Source organism: Triturus cristatus, chromosome 2_1 (genome assembly GCF_964204655.1).
Source record: "Triturus cristatus chromosome 2_1, aTriCri1.1, whole genome shotgun sequence".
Lineage (NCBI taxonomy): Eukaryota > Metazoa > Chordata > Amphibia > Caudata > Salamandridae > Triturus > Triturus cristatus.
The window spans coordinates 24270337-24284768 of record NC_140581.1 but is presented as its reverse complement, the minus strand read 5'-3'; the positions used below and the strand labels follow the sequence as shown (position 1 = coordinate 24284768).

At 49.7% G+C, this 14432-nt stretch overlaps 1 protein-coding gene across 4 annotated transcripts in view; it reads left to right on the top strand.

Moving 5' to 3' along the window:
- The window catches only part of GBA2 (glucosylceramidase beta 2), a 258273-nt gene that overhangs the window by 82111 nt on the left and 161730 nt on the right, over positions 1-14432 (top strand). For 3 of the 4 annotated variants that reach the window (XR_014969056.1, XM_085627706.1, XM_085627707.1), the window contains one exon: positions 9595-9686. Coding sequence is in view for 3 of the 4 variants with exons in the window: in XM_085627706.1 (XP_085483832.1) it covers positions 9595-9686 (92 nt within the window). In the remaining variant the exon portion in view is untranslated. Of the gene's footprint in view, positions 1-1546; positions 1887-9594; positions 9687-14432 lie in introns of those variants that run through there. The other variant, XM_085627708.1, reaches the window with a different exon arrangement.

Here is a 14432-nt window from a genome sequence, read left to right as displayed (position 1 = left end):
CACACCACCTGGTGTCACACTTCATCATCTGCAGTCCTTGCCCTCAAAAAACCTGGTTTGATAGAGGGCGGGCATACACCTGACGACAGGGACGCACATCTAAACTAAGTGGGGGCCCATGAGTAGTGAGTGTGATTTAAAAACCATTACTGTTGTCGAATTCATTTTAGTAAGGTGAACTGTATGGTATTAAAAAGGTGAACGGTGACTTGGGGAAATGATTGATCCCTCACCGTGGTGAATAGTGTCAACATGTGCCAAAGGCTTGGCAGTGGACTTTACCTCCATAGGTATCAAGGAAAGGCAGTGTAAAGAGGAGTCCTGCAGAGGAAAAGGCTTCGTGCTGAACTTTGCTCCCATTGTAGGCCCGAACAGGGGAGCTATCATCATGAGCACTGGCACAGTGCCAGGTGCCAAGAGGCGTGGTGGCAGTCTGCAAGATGGCATCTGTCTGTGGACCGCCACCTACTGGGAAACAGTGCTGATGGAAAACGAACCAAAGCAGCTGTCGCATCTGGCTGCCCTGGTGAGGAACACAGCAACATGGCAGCTACCTCCGAAAGATCTGCTCCTCACTTTTGAACGGCAAGAAAAGGCCAGGCTGCATGTCAGAAGAGAGATGCCTCAATCCACTGCCCCTCTGTATGAAAGTAAATCATTTACTCATCTGACATATGAACTCACTAGAAATGAGAACTAGAGCACAACTTAAACCTAAGTAATTGGACAGGCTTTCTTATATTTATTTTTTGCTCTTTTCATAGTGTGGCACTAGGTTCAAGGCACTGTGATTCCTCCCACTTGTAGTAAACATGCACTCTGCACATGCACTGCGACGGTATCTCACCACCGAGTGAGGCCCCAAACCTGCGTATAACTGATACCCCTTACTGAATCTGCTTCACAAAATCTGCTTCCTACACCTGATCTGATAATGACCACCAAACCCAAAACAAAGAGCTTTATATCCAATCGGACTCCAGGATTCAGTTGAGAAGGCGTTTGACATCCTGTTCCTCTGGATGTATCCCAAACTACCCTCAAATACTGCAGACAGCATCCCTCATGGTGATCACACAAACCTCCGTCAGCGGCAAAGGCCATAGTCTCAGATGGGTGCATTAAAACTCACCTACCCTTGAGTATGCATAGTGGCTGCAGGGAACTGTGAGAATGTAGTGTCTGTATGACAGCTCTGGAGGAAGCATGGTGGCTGCAGGTTACAGCCAGTATACACATGTCTGTACGTCAGCTCGGGAGGATTAACGGTTACTTTTAGAATGCAGTTCCTGTACGTTTGTTTGGGAGGATGCATGGTGGCTGCAGCTTTCTGCCGGAATGCAGTGTGTGCATGTCTGCTTGGGAAGATGCATGGGGCTGATGGCCACTGGTGGAATGCAGTGTGTGCATGTCCGCTTGTGAGAAAGGGTGGTGGCCTCAGCACCCCCCCGGCTTACCTCTGACAGGGCGGTCAAATATCGTGGGCAATAACGGGGATAGTGCAGAAGGTACTGCTTTAATGAAAAGCTGTCGCTCTCCTCCACAGGGCGGGAAATCAGTGGGTTTGGGATCGATCCCGCCCTCACGCTCACACCTGACCAGGTATAAACAATTGCCTGGCCCGATAGGAGAAGAAAAGGAGGCCGCTTCATCTGAAGGGGTCAACAACCCGGAAGAGGAGGAGGATCCGGAAGTGGATGCCGACGCCAGGAGAACCGGAGGAGAAGATGCCGAGGGGAAGACAGAAAAGAGAACGGTACCAATAGCGAGCAACTACCGGGAAGCGGCGAGGCTTGACATTGACACCGGAGTAGACCCAGATGAGTGGTGGACCCCGGAGGAGACGCAGGAGCTGCCGCATCTCAGGAGAGTTGCGGCTTGAGGCGGTACGTGTCGCGGCACCAGGGGTTCGTGTGGGTGGCGGTGGAGAAGACGTGTTCTCTGTTTAAACCGCGCCACAATAATACTGTTTGCACATTTATTATTATTTTTTTCCTTTCTTTGCACTTTCTCATATCCCTAGCCTTGGGGATCATCCGACAACCTGATTTCTGTTGTGCACATGTTTGAATGTGTTATGTTATGTTAATAGTATTTATAAGGCGCACAGCTGCCCCAGCCAAGGGGCGTCCCGGCGCCTGATCAGGTACCACAACACAACAAATCGATACTAGTAAGGGAAAAGGAGGGAATCAGTCAGCGATTGGAAACAGAAAAGTTTTTATGGCGCGCCTAAAGGAAGTAAGACTGTACAGGGCTCGTATATGGACAGGAAGAGAATTCCATAATCCTGCTGCTAATACTCGAAAGGAGCGCCCTCCCATCCTACTCAGTCTAAACCGTGTATTGACCGCCAGATGGAGAGATTCCGATCTAAGAGACCGCGTAGGAACATAGGAGGAAACAAGCTTAGCGAGGGCTGGAGGAGAGGAAAGCTTCAAGATTTTAAATGTCAGGCAGAGAGCCTTAAATTTAATTCTCTGTCTGACCGGCAGCCAGTGAAGGGAGGTCAAAACTGCAGTGACAGAACACTGTCTAGGGAGGCCAACAATGGCATGCGCCGCGGCATTCTGCACCCTTTGCAATCTAGTAGCCTCCGCCTGATTCACTCCGAGCAGCAGCGCACTCCCATAGTCCAACCGAGAAAGAATGGAGGCTTGGACCACCAGTTGCCGAGTAGGGGGGTCGAAGAATTTGAGGACCGGTCTCAGTCCTCGCAGAATACCATAACAGGTAGCTGCAACCTTCTTCGTGTGGCTGGTAAAAGAGAGTGTAGGATCCAGCCAAACCCCCAAGTTCTTAACTTCGGCAGCTGGGATGGGAGTCACCCCCAATTCTGGAGGCCACCACTGGTCTCCCCAAAGCTCCGCCTGCTTACCTAAGATCAGGACCTCGGTTTTTTTGGCATTTAACTGCAAACAGTTGGTTCGCATCCAATTTGCCACGGCTATGAGTCCTGCACGAAATCTGGGAGCTTTCACCTCGGGGGCCCCGCTGAGTGTCACCGCCAGCTGCGTGTCGTCAGCATACGATGTCATGGTTAGGCCACATTGTCTGACGACAGCAGCCAGCGGCATCACATATAGGTTGAATAAAGTGGGGCTCAACGCAGAGCCCTGCGGAACCCCCAGCGCCAGTGGATGGAAAGAGGACTGACAAGGTGGAATAGCCACTTTAAAAAACCGGTCCGAAAGGAAAGAGCGAAACCATTGGAGAGCAGTCCGCTCAATTCCCACTCCCTCCAAACGCCGGATCAGAATGTCGTGAGACACCGTGTCAAACGCGGCGCTCAGATCTAACAGGAGGAGCGCCGCTGTCTGCCCAGCATCCAGCACCGTTCGCAAGTGCTCGGTCATAAAGAGCAGTGCAGTTTCGGTGCTGTGTTGTGCACGAAAACCATTCTGGCTCTGGTCAAGAATGTTATTTCGAGAAAGGTGGGCAGACAAGATGGAGTTCACGTGTGCCTCAGTAACCTTGGCGGTCCAGGGCAGGAGGGAGATGGGACGATAGTTTTCTGGCAATAGGGGGTCAAGGTTAGGCTTCTTTAAAATAGGGCTGACCACTGCCTGCTTCCAGTGAGAAGGGACCACGCCCGATGTGAGTGATAGATTGATCAAATCCAGTAAAGGCTCACGACATAGGGGAGGAAGAAGTCTGAATAGCTCTGGCTTCAGCGGATCTAATGGAGAACCGGATTTAATTTTAAGGCTCAGAGTGTCGAAAACCTTGTCAGACATTACTGGCAGGAAGGACAAGGTTTCGTGAACCGTAGCCATCACACCAGTTTGCTCAGCTCCGGGCACAGATGACGTAAATCCTCGGTAGATCGCCTGCACTTTCTCCACGAAAAAGGATGCCAAACATTCACAGTGAGAGTCCGTGCAGATTTCCACCGAGGTGGCCCGTTTCCCCATAAGGTCTTTAAGAACCTTAAAAATTAATTTATACGGGTTGGGGCTGTTCTGAAACTCAAAAGCATAGTATGCGGCCCGGGTTTGACAGATTGCCCTATGATAAATCTTAAGCTGGGCAAAATACGAAGATTTCAGGGTGGGATCAAAGGATTTCCGCCACGCCCTCTCAGCTTGCCGGCACGTTCTCTTAAGCTCGGCAAGAGTATCATTATACCATGGGCTGGGAACTTTAGCATGGCATTTCGACCAGCGCATCGGTATAAGAGAGTCAAGGGCGGCTAGGACCCAGTTACAAAACTGCTCATATCCTTGTTCCACGTTCAGCAGATTGCCCAGGGGCTGTGCCTCCAAGATCTTATAAAACTCCTCCAGTTTGAGCTTGTGCCAATTTCTTTTAAGGAGCAGTCTATCCACAGGTATAAATTGAGGATCATCTATAGGGCATGAAACTTTAACCAGCAGATGGTCCGACCAACCTACCGCCATCGGGTCAGAGACCCTAACCCGCTCCAGTGTGGTAAAGAAGGGGTCAAGGATATGACCTCCAATGTGGGTAGGGGAGGAAACTAGCTGGGTCATTTGCATGGCTTCAAGATCCGCTAACAAGGTATTAATAGGTGTTGATGACCTCTGATCAAAATGGATATTAAGGTCACCTACGATGTTAAAATTGGCACATCTCGGGGCTAAAGAGCTGACCACGTCAGTAAGAGCGGCCTTGAAGACAGTGTCATTCCCTGGCGGACGATATATAAGCATACCACTAAGTGTAAACTGATGACTGAAAGCTACCTTAAAAGAAGCGCTCTCACACGCTGGTAAATCAAGAGCTTTCCAATCAGCCGGGAAGCAGGATTTTATCACCATAGGTATGCCACCCCCTCTAGAAGTGCGATTAAGAGTGAACACTGTATAATTAGAAGGGAATGCCAGATTGAGTATTGCAGTATCCGCATCCTGAAGCCAAGTCTCAGTGAGGAAGATAAGGTCAGGAGAGTCCTTTTCGAAGATGTCACGTAAGCACTGATGGTGCTTGACCAACGATCTCACGTTCAGACTCCAGATGCGAAGTACACGCTCAAAGATATTAGTACGTGTATTAGGGGCATTCCTTTCTACAGCGCGCACCCCAGACAGGGTATCAAGTGACAAACTGCCACAGGCACAGTCGTAGGGACCCGACAGCGGGTGCACAGAGTCTTGAGCACACACCGTACGCCTCTCTCTAATAGAAAGCAAAGCGGCACGATTGTACCTGAGCGTCAAGGTATTCTGCATGATGCTACGATGGTATGATGACTAACTGCCAGAGTCCAGGCCCCGCTCACGCTTCCTCGACGCGGACGAGCGCAGACGGGCAGGACTCTGGCACAACTCCGGCTAAGCGATGGCGTCCCACTGCGCGGTCCCACTGCGCGGTCCCGCTGCGCGGGAGAGGACGACTTTAAGTAGGCGTCACAATAAAGAGCTCGAGCGTGGGGACGCTCCAAGATGGCGCCCGCCTAAATCTCCACCACCCCAAGCCAAAATGGCGCCCACAAGAGTCCAACCCCGGGACCCGGACCCGCCAAACGGCGGTGCGCTTTCCAGATTTTAAATGCAAGTGAGGGGACGAGTACCCAGGCAGAAGAACAATAAAAACAGGGGGAATCCAAGAAAAAAACGAAAATACAAAAACTGGTACTTTTAAAAACACTGCACAATGACAGCGCGACCTGCACTAATGCAGCACCCAATCATGTGTCCCATTTTCCTTCTCGTAACCCCAGTTTCCGGACCTTGACCGCCTTGTAAATCTTGACGTGCACATATTTTTCATTTTTCTCACCACACCACTCTCGCGATGTAAAGGGGAAAGTAAGAGAAGGACCCTGAGGGGAGGGACCGTGCTTCCAGCACAGCCTTCTATTGCTAATACCCTACAACTGGCACATTTTCACCTGGGTGTGGTGGTAGACATAAAAACTACAATATAAGGGTACCTATTGTCCCTCTTTCCTCTTTTGGGGTGAACCTGCCTTGAGAACCTCCTGGGAAGCCCTCTTCTGGACCACCATAACCGGAGAGAGGGAGGGACAGAGAGAAGAGAAGCATTGTAACCGAAGACCTTCTTTTTACGGCTGTATATCGAAGAGCACACCCTAGAAGTCAAGACTCTATAAACATCCTTTGCTCTGTGACCTTGTCTACCTCTACTATTCTGACCATAAAATCCTCACTATCAACCCTATACGGCCTCCACGCTTCTGTTTCTGCCCATCCCTCCGACACTTCTTAGGAGGATGCCTGGTGGCTGCTGGTTACTGCGAATGCAGTATGTGTACGTCCGCTCTGGAGGGTGCATAGTGGCTGCAGATTACTGTGGGAATGCAGTGTGTGTATGTCCGCTTGGGAGGATGCATGGTGGCTGCAGGTTACTTCTGGTATACAGGGTCTGTACGTCCGCTCTGGAGGATGCATGGTGGCTGAAGCTTACTGCCGGATGCAGTGTGTGCATGTCTAATTGGGAAGATGCATGGGGGCTGATGGAATGCAGTCTGTGCATGGCCGCTTGGGAGGATGCATGGTGGCTGCAGGTTACTGCCAGAATGCAGTCTACTCAGGAGGCTGCATGGTGCATGCTGGTTACTCCTGGAACTCAGTGTCTCTATGTCAGTTTGGGAGGATGCATGGTGGATGCTGGTTACTGCTGGAACGCAGTGTCTGGTCGTCCACTCGGGAGCATGCATGGTGGCTGCAGGAATGCAGTGTGTATGTCCGCTTGGGAGGATGCATGGTGGCTGCAGTGTATTGTTCGCTTGGGAGGATGCATGGTGGCTGCGGGTTAATGCCAAAATGCAGTGTCTGCACCTCAGTTTGAGGGAATGCATGGCGGGTGCAGATTACTGCTGGAATGCAGTGTCTGTACGTCTGCTCGCGAGGATGCATGGAAATTACTGCGGTAACGCAGTGTCTGTATGTTGGCTCAAGAGGATGCACAGTGGATGCTGGTGACTTGTTATTGATTTATTTGTAGATCCAACGGTGACAGCAAAAGGCTTCATGGTGTGTTGTACAGAAAACAACTGTTTTGTTGTTATACTGACTGTTTTCTCCACCTTTGAAGTGTTAAGAAGTGCACAGCCTTGCCTTGATTAGAATATGCAACCATGGGGTGAAACCCTGATCGCTACTTTGGTGAGACTGTGTGTGATCCAGTATTAATTGTAGGGGTGTACGAAGCATGCGTGATTTGCTGGAGTGTTACTCTGTTACATTACCACAAAATTCTGTGGAATTCAGCAAAATTGATCTTGCACTCAAAAAAATTATCTGAACTGTTCGTTATGGTAAAAATTCAACCCAAAACTGTCATTTCAAGTTGATTTCCTGTCGCTTGCTTTCAAAACGCTGTCATTTACTTTCGGACTTGTAGGTTTATTCTCATAGATTGCCTGAATGGTCTGCTTGGGTAAAAAATCTATCTGAAATGTTTGTTGACTACCAGCTTTAAAGGAATTGTTGCTGCTGTTCAAAACACTGCCACTCGCTCTTAAAAATGACCCAACCTGTTCATCTTGAGTTACAATTTTTCCCCGAAAAAGAGTCTCATTACACAACATGACATAATGGCATAATATCAGTATTTTGCCATCATTTATTTACACTTGAATTTACCAAAATTGCGTCAATTATCCCGGCGTAATTCAAATTTCGCCCATGCGTATCTTATTTTTGCCAACACACCCTTATCTGATTTGCAGTAGATGGCTGCCATTAACTTCCCAGGCTTGCCTCACTGGGTAATCTGTAAGGGGCTGCCTCCTAACTCTGCAGAAGGGCAGGGGGCTCTGATGAAGGTCAAAATGACATGCAGAACAAATGTAAAAGTATGGGGAAGAAGTAAAGGTGTCTCATGGCCCGCTGCTGCCTAATGCTCTTGTACTGTCTCATGGCCGCTGCTGCCTCATGCTCTTGTACTGTCTCATGGCCGCTGCTGCCTTATGCTCTTGTACTGTCTCAAGGCCCGCTGCTGCCTCATGATCTTGAACCGTCTCGTGGCCGCTGCTGCCTTGTGCTCTTGTACTGTCTCATGGCCCGCTGCTGCCTCATGATCTTGTACTGCCTCCTGGTCTGCTGCTGCCTCCTGTGCTTGTACTCTCTCATGGCCGGTTGCAGCCTCATGATCTTGTAATGTCTCGTGGCCGCTGCTGCCTTGGGCTCTTGTACTGTCTCATGGCCCGCTGCTGCCTCATGATCTTGTACTGTCTCATGGTCTGCTGCTGCCTCCTGCCCTTGTACTATCTCATGGCCCGCTGCTGCCTCATGATCTTGTACTGTCTTGTGGCCGCTGCTGCCTTGTGCTCTTGTACTGTCTCATGGCCCGCTGCTGCCTCATGATCTTGTACTGTCTCATGGTCTTGTACTGTCTCATGGTCTGCTGCTGCCTCCTGCCCTTGTACTATCTCATGGCCCGCTGCTGCCTCATGATCTTGTACCGTCTCGTGGCCGCTGCTGCCTTGTGCTCTTGTACTGTCTCATGGCCCGCTGCTGCCTCATGATCTTGTACTGTCTCATGGCCCGCTGCTGCCTCATGATCTTGTACTGTCTCATGGTCTGCTGCTGCCTCCTGCCCTTGTACTATCTCATGGCCCGCTGCTGCCTCATGATCTTGTACCGTCTCGTGGCCGCTGCTGCCTAATGCTCTTGTACTGTCTCATGGCCGCTGCTGCCTCATGCTCTTGTACTGTCTCATGGCCGCTGCTGCCTTATGCTCTTGTACTGTCTCATAGCCGCTGCTGCCTCATGCTCTTGTACTGTCTCAAGGCCCGCTGCTGCCTCATGATCTTGTACTGTCTCATGGTCTTGTACTGTCTCATGGTCTGCTGCTGCCTCCTGCCCTTGTACTATCTCATGGCCCGCTGCTGCCTCATGATCTTGTACTGTCTTGTGGCCGCTGCTGCCTTGTGCTCTTGTACTGTCTCATGGCCCGCTGCTGCCTCATGATCTTGTACTGTCACATGGTCTTGTACTGTCTCATGGTCTGCTGCTGCCTCCTGCCCTTGTACTATCTCATGGCCCGCTGCTGCCTCATGATCTTGTACTGTCTCGTGGCCGCTGCTGCCTTGTGCTCTTGTACTGTCTCATGGCCCGCTGCTGCCTCATGATCTTGTACTGTCTCATGGCCCGCTGCTGCCTCATGATCTTGTACTGTCTCATGGTCTGCTGCTGCCTCCTGCCCTTGTACTATCTCATGGCCCGCTGCTGCCACCCACTCCTGTAGTCCTTTTCCACCTACTCTGAATTGGCCCCCGTGGCTCAGTGGACGGTGGAGAACCTGCGTCCCATTCGACCCTGTACAACTCCATTTCTGTCACTTTTATTTGTAATCTTGAGCAGGCGTGAATGAGGCTGAAATTTCTTGATGGCCTTGAGAACTGTGCCAACCTGCCTCCCTCTTGTGTCTTGACCCAGTGCAGGTGGGTGGATGCTGGAAACACCTCCTGGTAAAGCTCCTGTGTTCTCCATGTGAAAGAGTTATAATGATGCTTATTCGCTCTCTCCTGATGTCCCAGCGTTGCATTCTCTTTGGAGGGTCATTCTTCCAGGATGGCTGCCATACATAATACCTGATTCTTTTGAGGACCTTCATTATATAGTTCCCTGTTTTAAGATTTTCCTTGTTTCTCTCATTGCGCAGATATCTGTTCTGGTGGTTCCGAAAGACCTATGTGGAGAAGAAGGCTCCATTTATTGACATGCTGAATTCCATCCCACTGCGCCAGATCTACGGTAAGGCGGAGGATTTGGGCTGGTATGTGTTGGCACCTGCTGTCTTCGCTCAGGCCTGGCAGCTTTTGCTGTTCTAGAGCTGCCTTGTTGCTTCGGTGTGTTGACCCTTTCTGAACGGTGATCTGGGAGTTCTTCCTCTTACAGCGTCGTGCTGAAGGAGATCCTTAACTCACTCTTTAGACCGGGTCCCATCTTGCATTGATTTTTGGTGTGGACTCTGCGTGCTCTTATCCGTTCAGACCCTGCTCTTGCACTTGCCTGTGTAGTGTCATTGGTTGTGCTGTCAGTGACTGGTGCAGACTGAAGCAGGGTTGGGAGATTCCTCTGGATGTTGTAGAGGTGATGCACCCAGTGCTGGCCACCCCGCAACCTGCTTAGTGACCTAGAATATGTGCCCCTCTTTTATAGCTGCTCAGGACGGCACATCATTCCCCTAGCTAGTTTAGAACCCCCAGCCTACCTTCTTCCTCTGGCACAGGTGGGCATTCTTGACTTGACTATGGGGTTAGGAAGCTACGTGGGTCCATGGGCTACACCAAGAGATAGAGAGACTTGTTAGTCGATGAAGTAAGATCGTTTCAATAAAACAAACATTTGATTCTGTAAACGAACTCCAAACAGCACTAGCCATGCTTGAACTAACACAATGTAAACTTCCCAAAGCTTCACGTCTGCTCAGTGGGACACACGAGGGCCTGTGAGGGGTCTGTACCCATCTTGTTTTTTCACCTGATCATACTTGGTCTGCAGTACAGCAATGTTTGACTTTACTTTTGTACATATGTTGTTTTTCTACACACACATATTAGTTTTATTGTTTTTCTTTAATTTGTAGCCAAGAGTCACTGTGTGTTTTTATGTTTCATAGCCCAGTTTGATTTTGAGTCTCGCTTCCAGTGCTCCTAATTTGATAAATCTCACTTGAATTGCCTGCTGAAGCTGGTTGTTTTTATAGCTGAGCTCCGCTTTGGGCTCGAACAGTGCAGGTAGAGTGGTCTGAGTGACATGCAGGAGAAGCACTTAGACACTGTTTAGGGGAGAATCGATGCCCCGACCACACAAGTCGTCTTGAGCAACATCCCTATCTTCAGCCCCCAAAGATGTCCCTTTGTGAGCTGGGCTTGTGGTTGTAAATGTGCCTTCCGCACTGAACTCCAATGTAAAGTGGGGTGGCAAGAAGAGATCCATGAAAAGCGCTCCTTTTTAGGTCTCGCCTGAGCCAGCGCATGCGCTGCTCTGGCGAGACTTATTGAGAGGGCTCCAAAAAGTGCTACCAGGCCAGCCTAGAGCTACAGTGCATATGCGCGCGGCGCTTGACCACGATTACTTTCGCGGCCGCACGGCCGCTTTGATGTTTGATCGCAATTGCTTTCACTTTCACGGCCGCTTATTTGTAAGCTACACTGTGTCTTGGAACAGACATGTTGTCAGGTAAGCCGCCTTCACCTTGAGGTTTGCATCAGGGTACATTTTGAAAGCACTTGCTTTTTCGTAAAGTCTAATTTTCTGTACATATTTGGTGAAAACGAATCTAATAATGTGCGTCATACCCGTTATAAAATAATAACCTGCATATTCATAGTGCTTCAAGTTGCAGCCAGGGACTTCATACCACTATAAAGAACACGTAACTATTCCTCACCACTATTTGCACGTCTCCGGCACCGCCTACATTGCTTGCCGCATCACAGTTCCCATACTTTACGCACCAACGTGGTCTGTGGACGCCCCCGCATTTCCATAGTGGACAAGATATCTAGTTAGACACGTGGCGAGTCACACTTATCGGAGCTGAGGAAAACTGGTTCACTTATCTTTTCCCCGGCCTCTGTAGAAAGTATGGAAACTACCGAGCATAAAAACCTGATGGAAGCTAAATTATTAACGAGTTATTTTGAAGCAAGGTGCCCCCCCCCCCCCCCCGTGCAGTTGCCTCAGAAGGCTTCTAAAGCTATGCGCCCTGCTTACTTTCACAGCTGGTCTTCTTGGTTCACGAGGCAGCTCGTTTTGCAGGCAAGGCTAGCGAAGAGAAATATAAGTATACGTAAGAGAGGCCGCGCGCCAAGGGCAGAGTGCACGAGAGCCGGGGGGGGGGGGGGGTTGGTGTCTCTCACTTAACACACATTGCTCGGCCTCTATACTTCCTTTCTCTTCCACGGGCAACTTACACCATGCTAATCCAAGCATCGACAATTCAGCATTTTTCACAAAATACCCCAGAGGCAACATTAACATACATTGTTTACACAACATTGTGTATGCTGCAACGACCAGCTATGCTTTTACCTTAATGCAAATCCATCATCTATTTTTTTCTTTAAATGCAGGACATGCCACTCTCTTTCAGTACACTATTATGAACAGAATTCAACAATGTCGTAAATTGTGTAAATCTTAAAACCGAGTATTGCGCTTCCGGACATTCGACGCTATTATTGGGCCACCCAGTTGAGCGCGATTAATCATGGTTTCTATGGTCCGGCTCTAAGCCCCGGTTATGCCATGGACCGATGGTTGCTGCGCGGCGGTAATTATCATAGAGCTCTGTACTCTCGGGCACTGGACTCGTCCCTCACGGGGCCTACGGGGGTGGCGGTGCGTGTCTGGAGGTTGGCGACTGACTCGTTGGGCTGGAAGGATAGGCTCACCCTAGCTACCCCGTTGTTTGAATCTGACAAATTGGGGAGGCTCTGGCATACGAAAGGTTTTGATAAATGGGACTTGATTGGAGTCTCCAGGGTTGGAGATTTGCTGATTAAGGGGAGGGTGAAGTCCTTTGAAGAGCTGCAGCAGGAGTATGAGTTGGGGAAATCCGAGTTCTTCCGCTATGTTCAAGTGCGTCATGCCCTGCGATCAGTTCTCGTAGACGGAGAGAAGGTGCCTGAGTCCTCTCCATTGGAGGATCGGATCCTCGACGGCCATATGCCGGAGAGTACGATTTCTCTCATATATAAGAAATTGATAAACGTTCGGGCGGACCTGCTGTTGGGGCTGAGGGACCAGTGGACTAGGGACGGGCTCGAACTGGATGATGAGGATTGGCAGTCTGCGGTCTCCTCTCCTAAGGAGGTCGCGATCCCATCACGACTGAGGCTGGTGCAGCTCAAAATACTCCACAGAACCTATGTCACGGGGCCTAGGCTGGTTCGTATGGGATTCCCGGAGGAGGGTTTATGTAGGAGGGGATGCGGTATGGTGGGTACCTTTATGCATATCATTTGGGAATGTGGCGTTATCAGGGAATTCTGGAGGAGAGTCCATACGGTGATGGGGGAGGTGACGGGCATTGTTATGCAGCCGGAGGCACGGTGCTGTCTCCTGAATGTTTGGGGGCCTACCGATCACGATGTGGGACAGACCCAGTGGGTGACCCTGGGTAATATGGTGGCTAAGCGAGACATCGCGCGCCTGTGGGGCTCAGCGGGTCCCCCCACATTGACTGCGTGGAAAGAAAACATGGACTGGAGTATGCTGAGGGAAAAGACAGTATATTGTGCTAGAGGGCGCCCCCGGAAGTGGCATGCCATTTGGGGGAGGTGGAACCAGTATAGGGGTGGCATATGTCTTGCCCCTGATTTGGATCCCCCTGATGAACAACTCTCTCCTTAACATTCTTTCCAGCGTTTGTATATGTATCTGATTGATAATTGACTTTTTGGGCCTCTGCTTTTCCCCCCTTTTTCCTCTTAACACAGAGTTGTGACTGTTAGACGACGGGGGTCTGCTCTCCCCTGAGGGGCAATCACCAGTGGTATTCAGTGTCATTCGCCTTGCTGGGGTTTTGTGTGAGTTTGTGTTTATTTAAAATAGAACCTTTTTTGCTTCTCCTCTATGCACTGTGGACGTTTCCTTGTTTGCTTTCTCAAAGCTGCCGAACCTCCGGGATGTCGGCTAAATAGCTGTGTCCATGTTTTCAAGAATAAAGGTTTTTCAAAAAAAAAAAAAATCTTAAAACAGAACAGCGCTATCATTTGCGACCCTTCTTCAATCGGTAATCTTACCAGCTGGCACAGGAACAACCGCGTCAGCTGTTTGTGCAAGCCCGGCTTCTGGCAAGCTTTTTTTTTTCTTTGAAGAGACAGCAGCAGAAATCAGCCGCACAGCAACATATTGCAATGACCCACATAGAGTGTTGGTTGGTCTAATGTTGCAAAGACATTGAATAGATTCAATTTTTAATCTTTTCGATGTTACTTTCGGACTCAACTCTAACAGATGGCACGCAAATGTGTGGTATGGAAAAGGTAACCTATCACAGATTAAACTAGCATTGGCATAGCCAATAGGTCTCGCCTTTGGTACCTTATAAGTGCTTAGCCATGCACCAGTTGATGTTGTTGCACCAAGGATATTGTGCTGCATAACTAAACAGTTATAAGGTCCCAAAGGCGAGACCTATTGGCTATGCCAATGCTTGTTAATAGTACTCCCTCTGTAAACCGTGTTCCCCGTTATTGGACGTATTCCCTTGTGATGAAGTTGTAATAATACATTTTGAACCCACGAGCGGGTTCGTCTTCTGAGACTGTCCGTGGTCAGAATCAAAAGCACGTGTTCAGGGAGGTTGTGTTCTTTTGTGTGTTGCCCTCTGGCGACATCACAGAATAAGAGTTGGAGTGCAGTCCCCCCCAGATGATCTGCCTCGGTTTGTTGTAGGCGCCATTAGTGCCAGGTTGTGTCTGGTAGGTGTTCATCTAGATCCCGGGCACATGAACCTACCGCTTGATTCCACCCTCCTGTCACAGC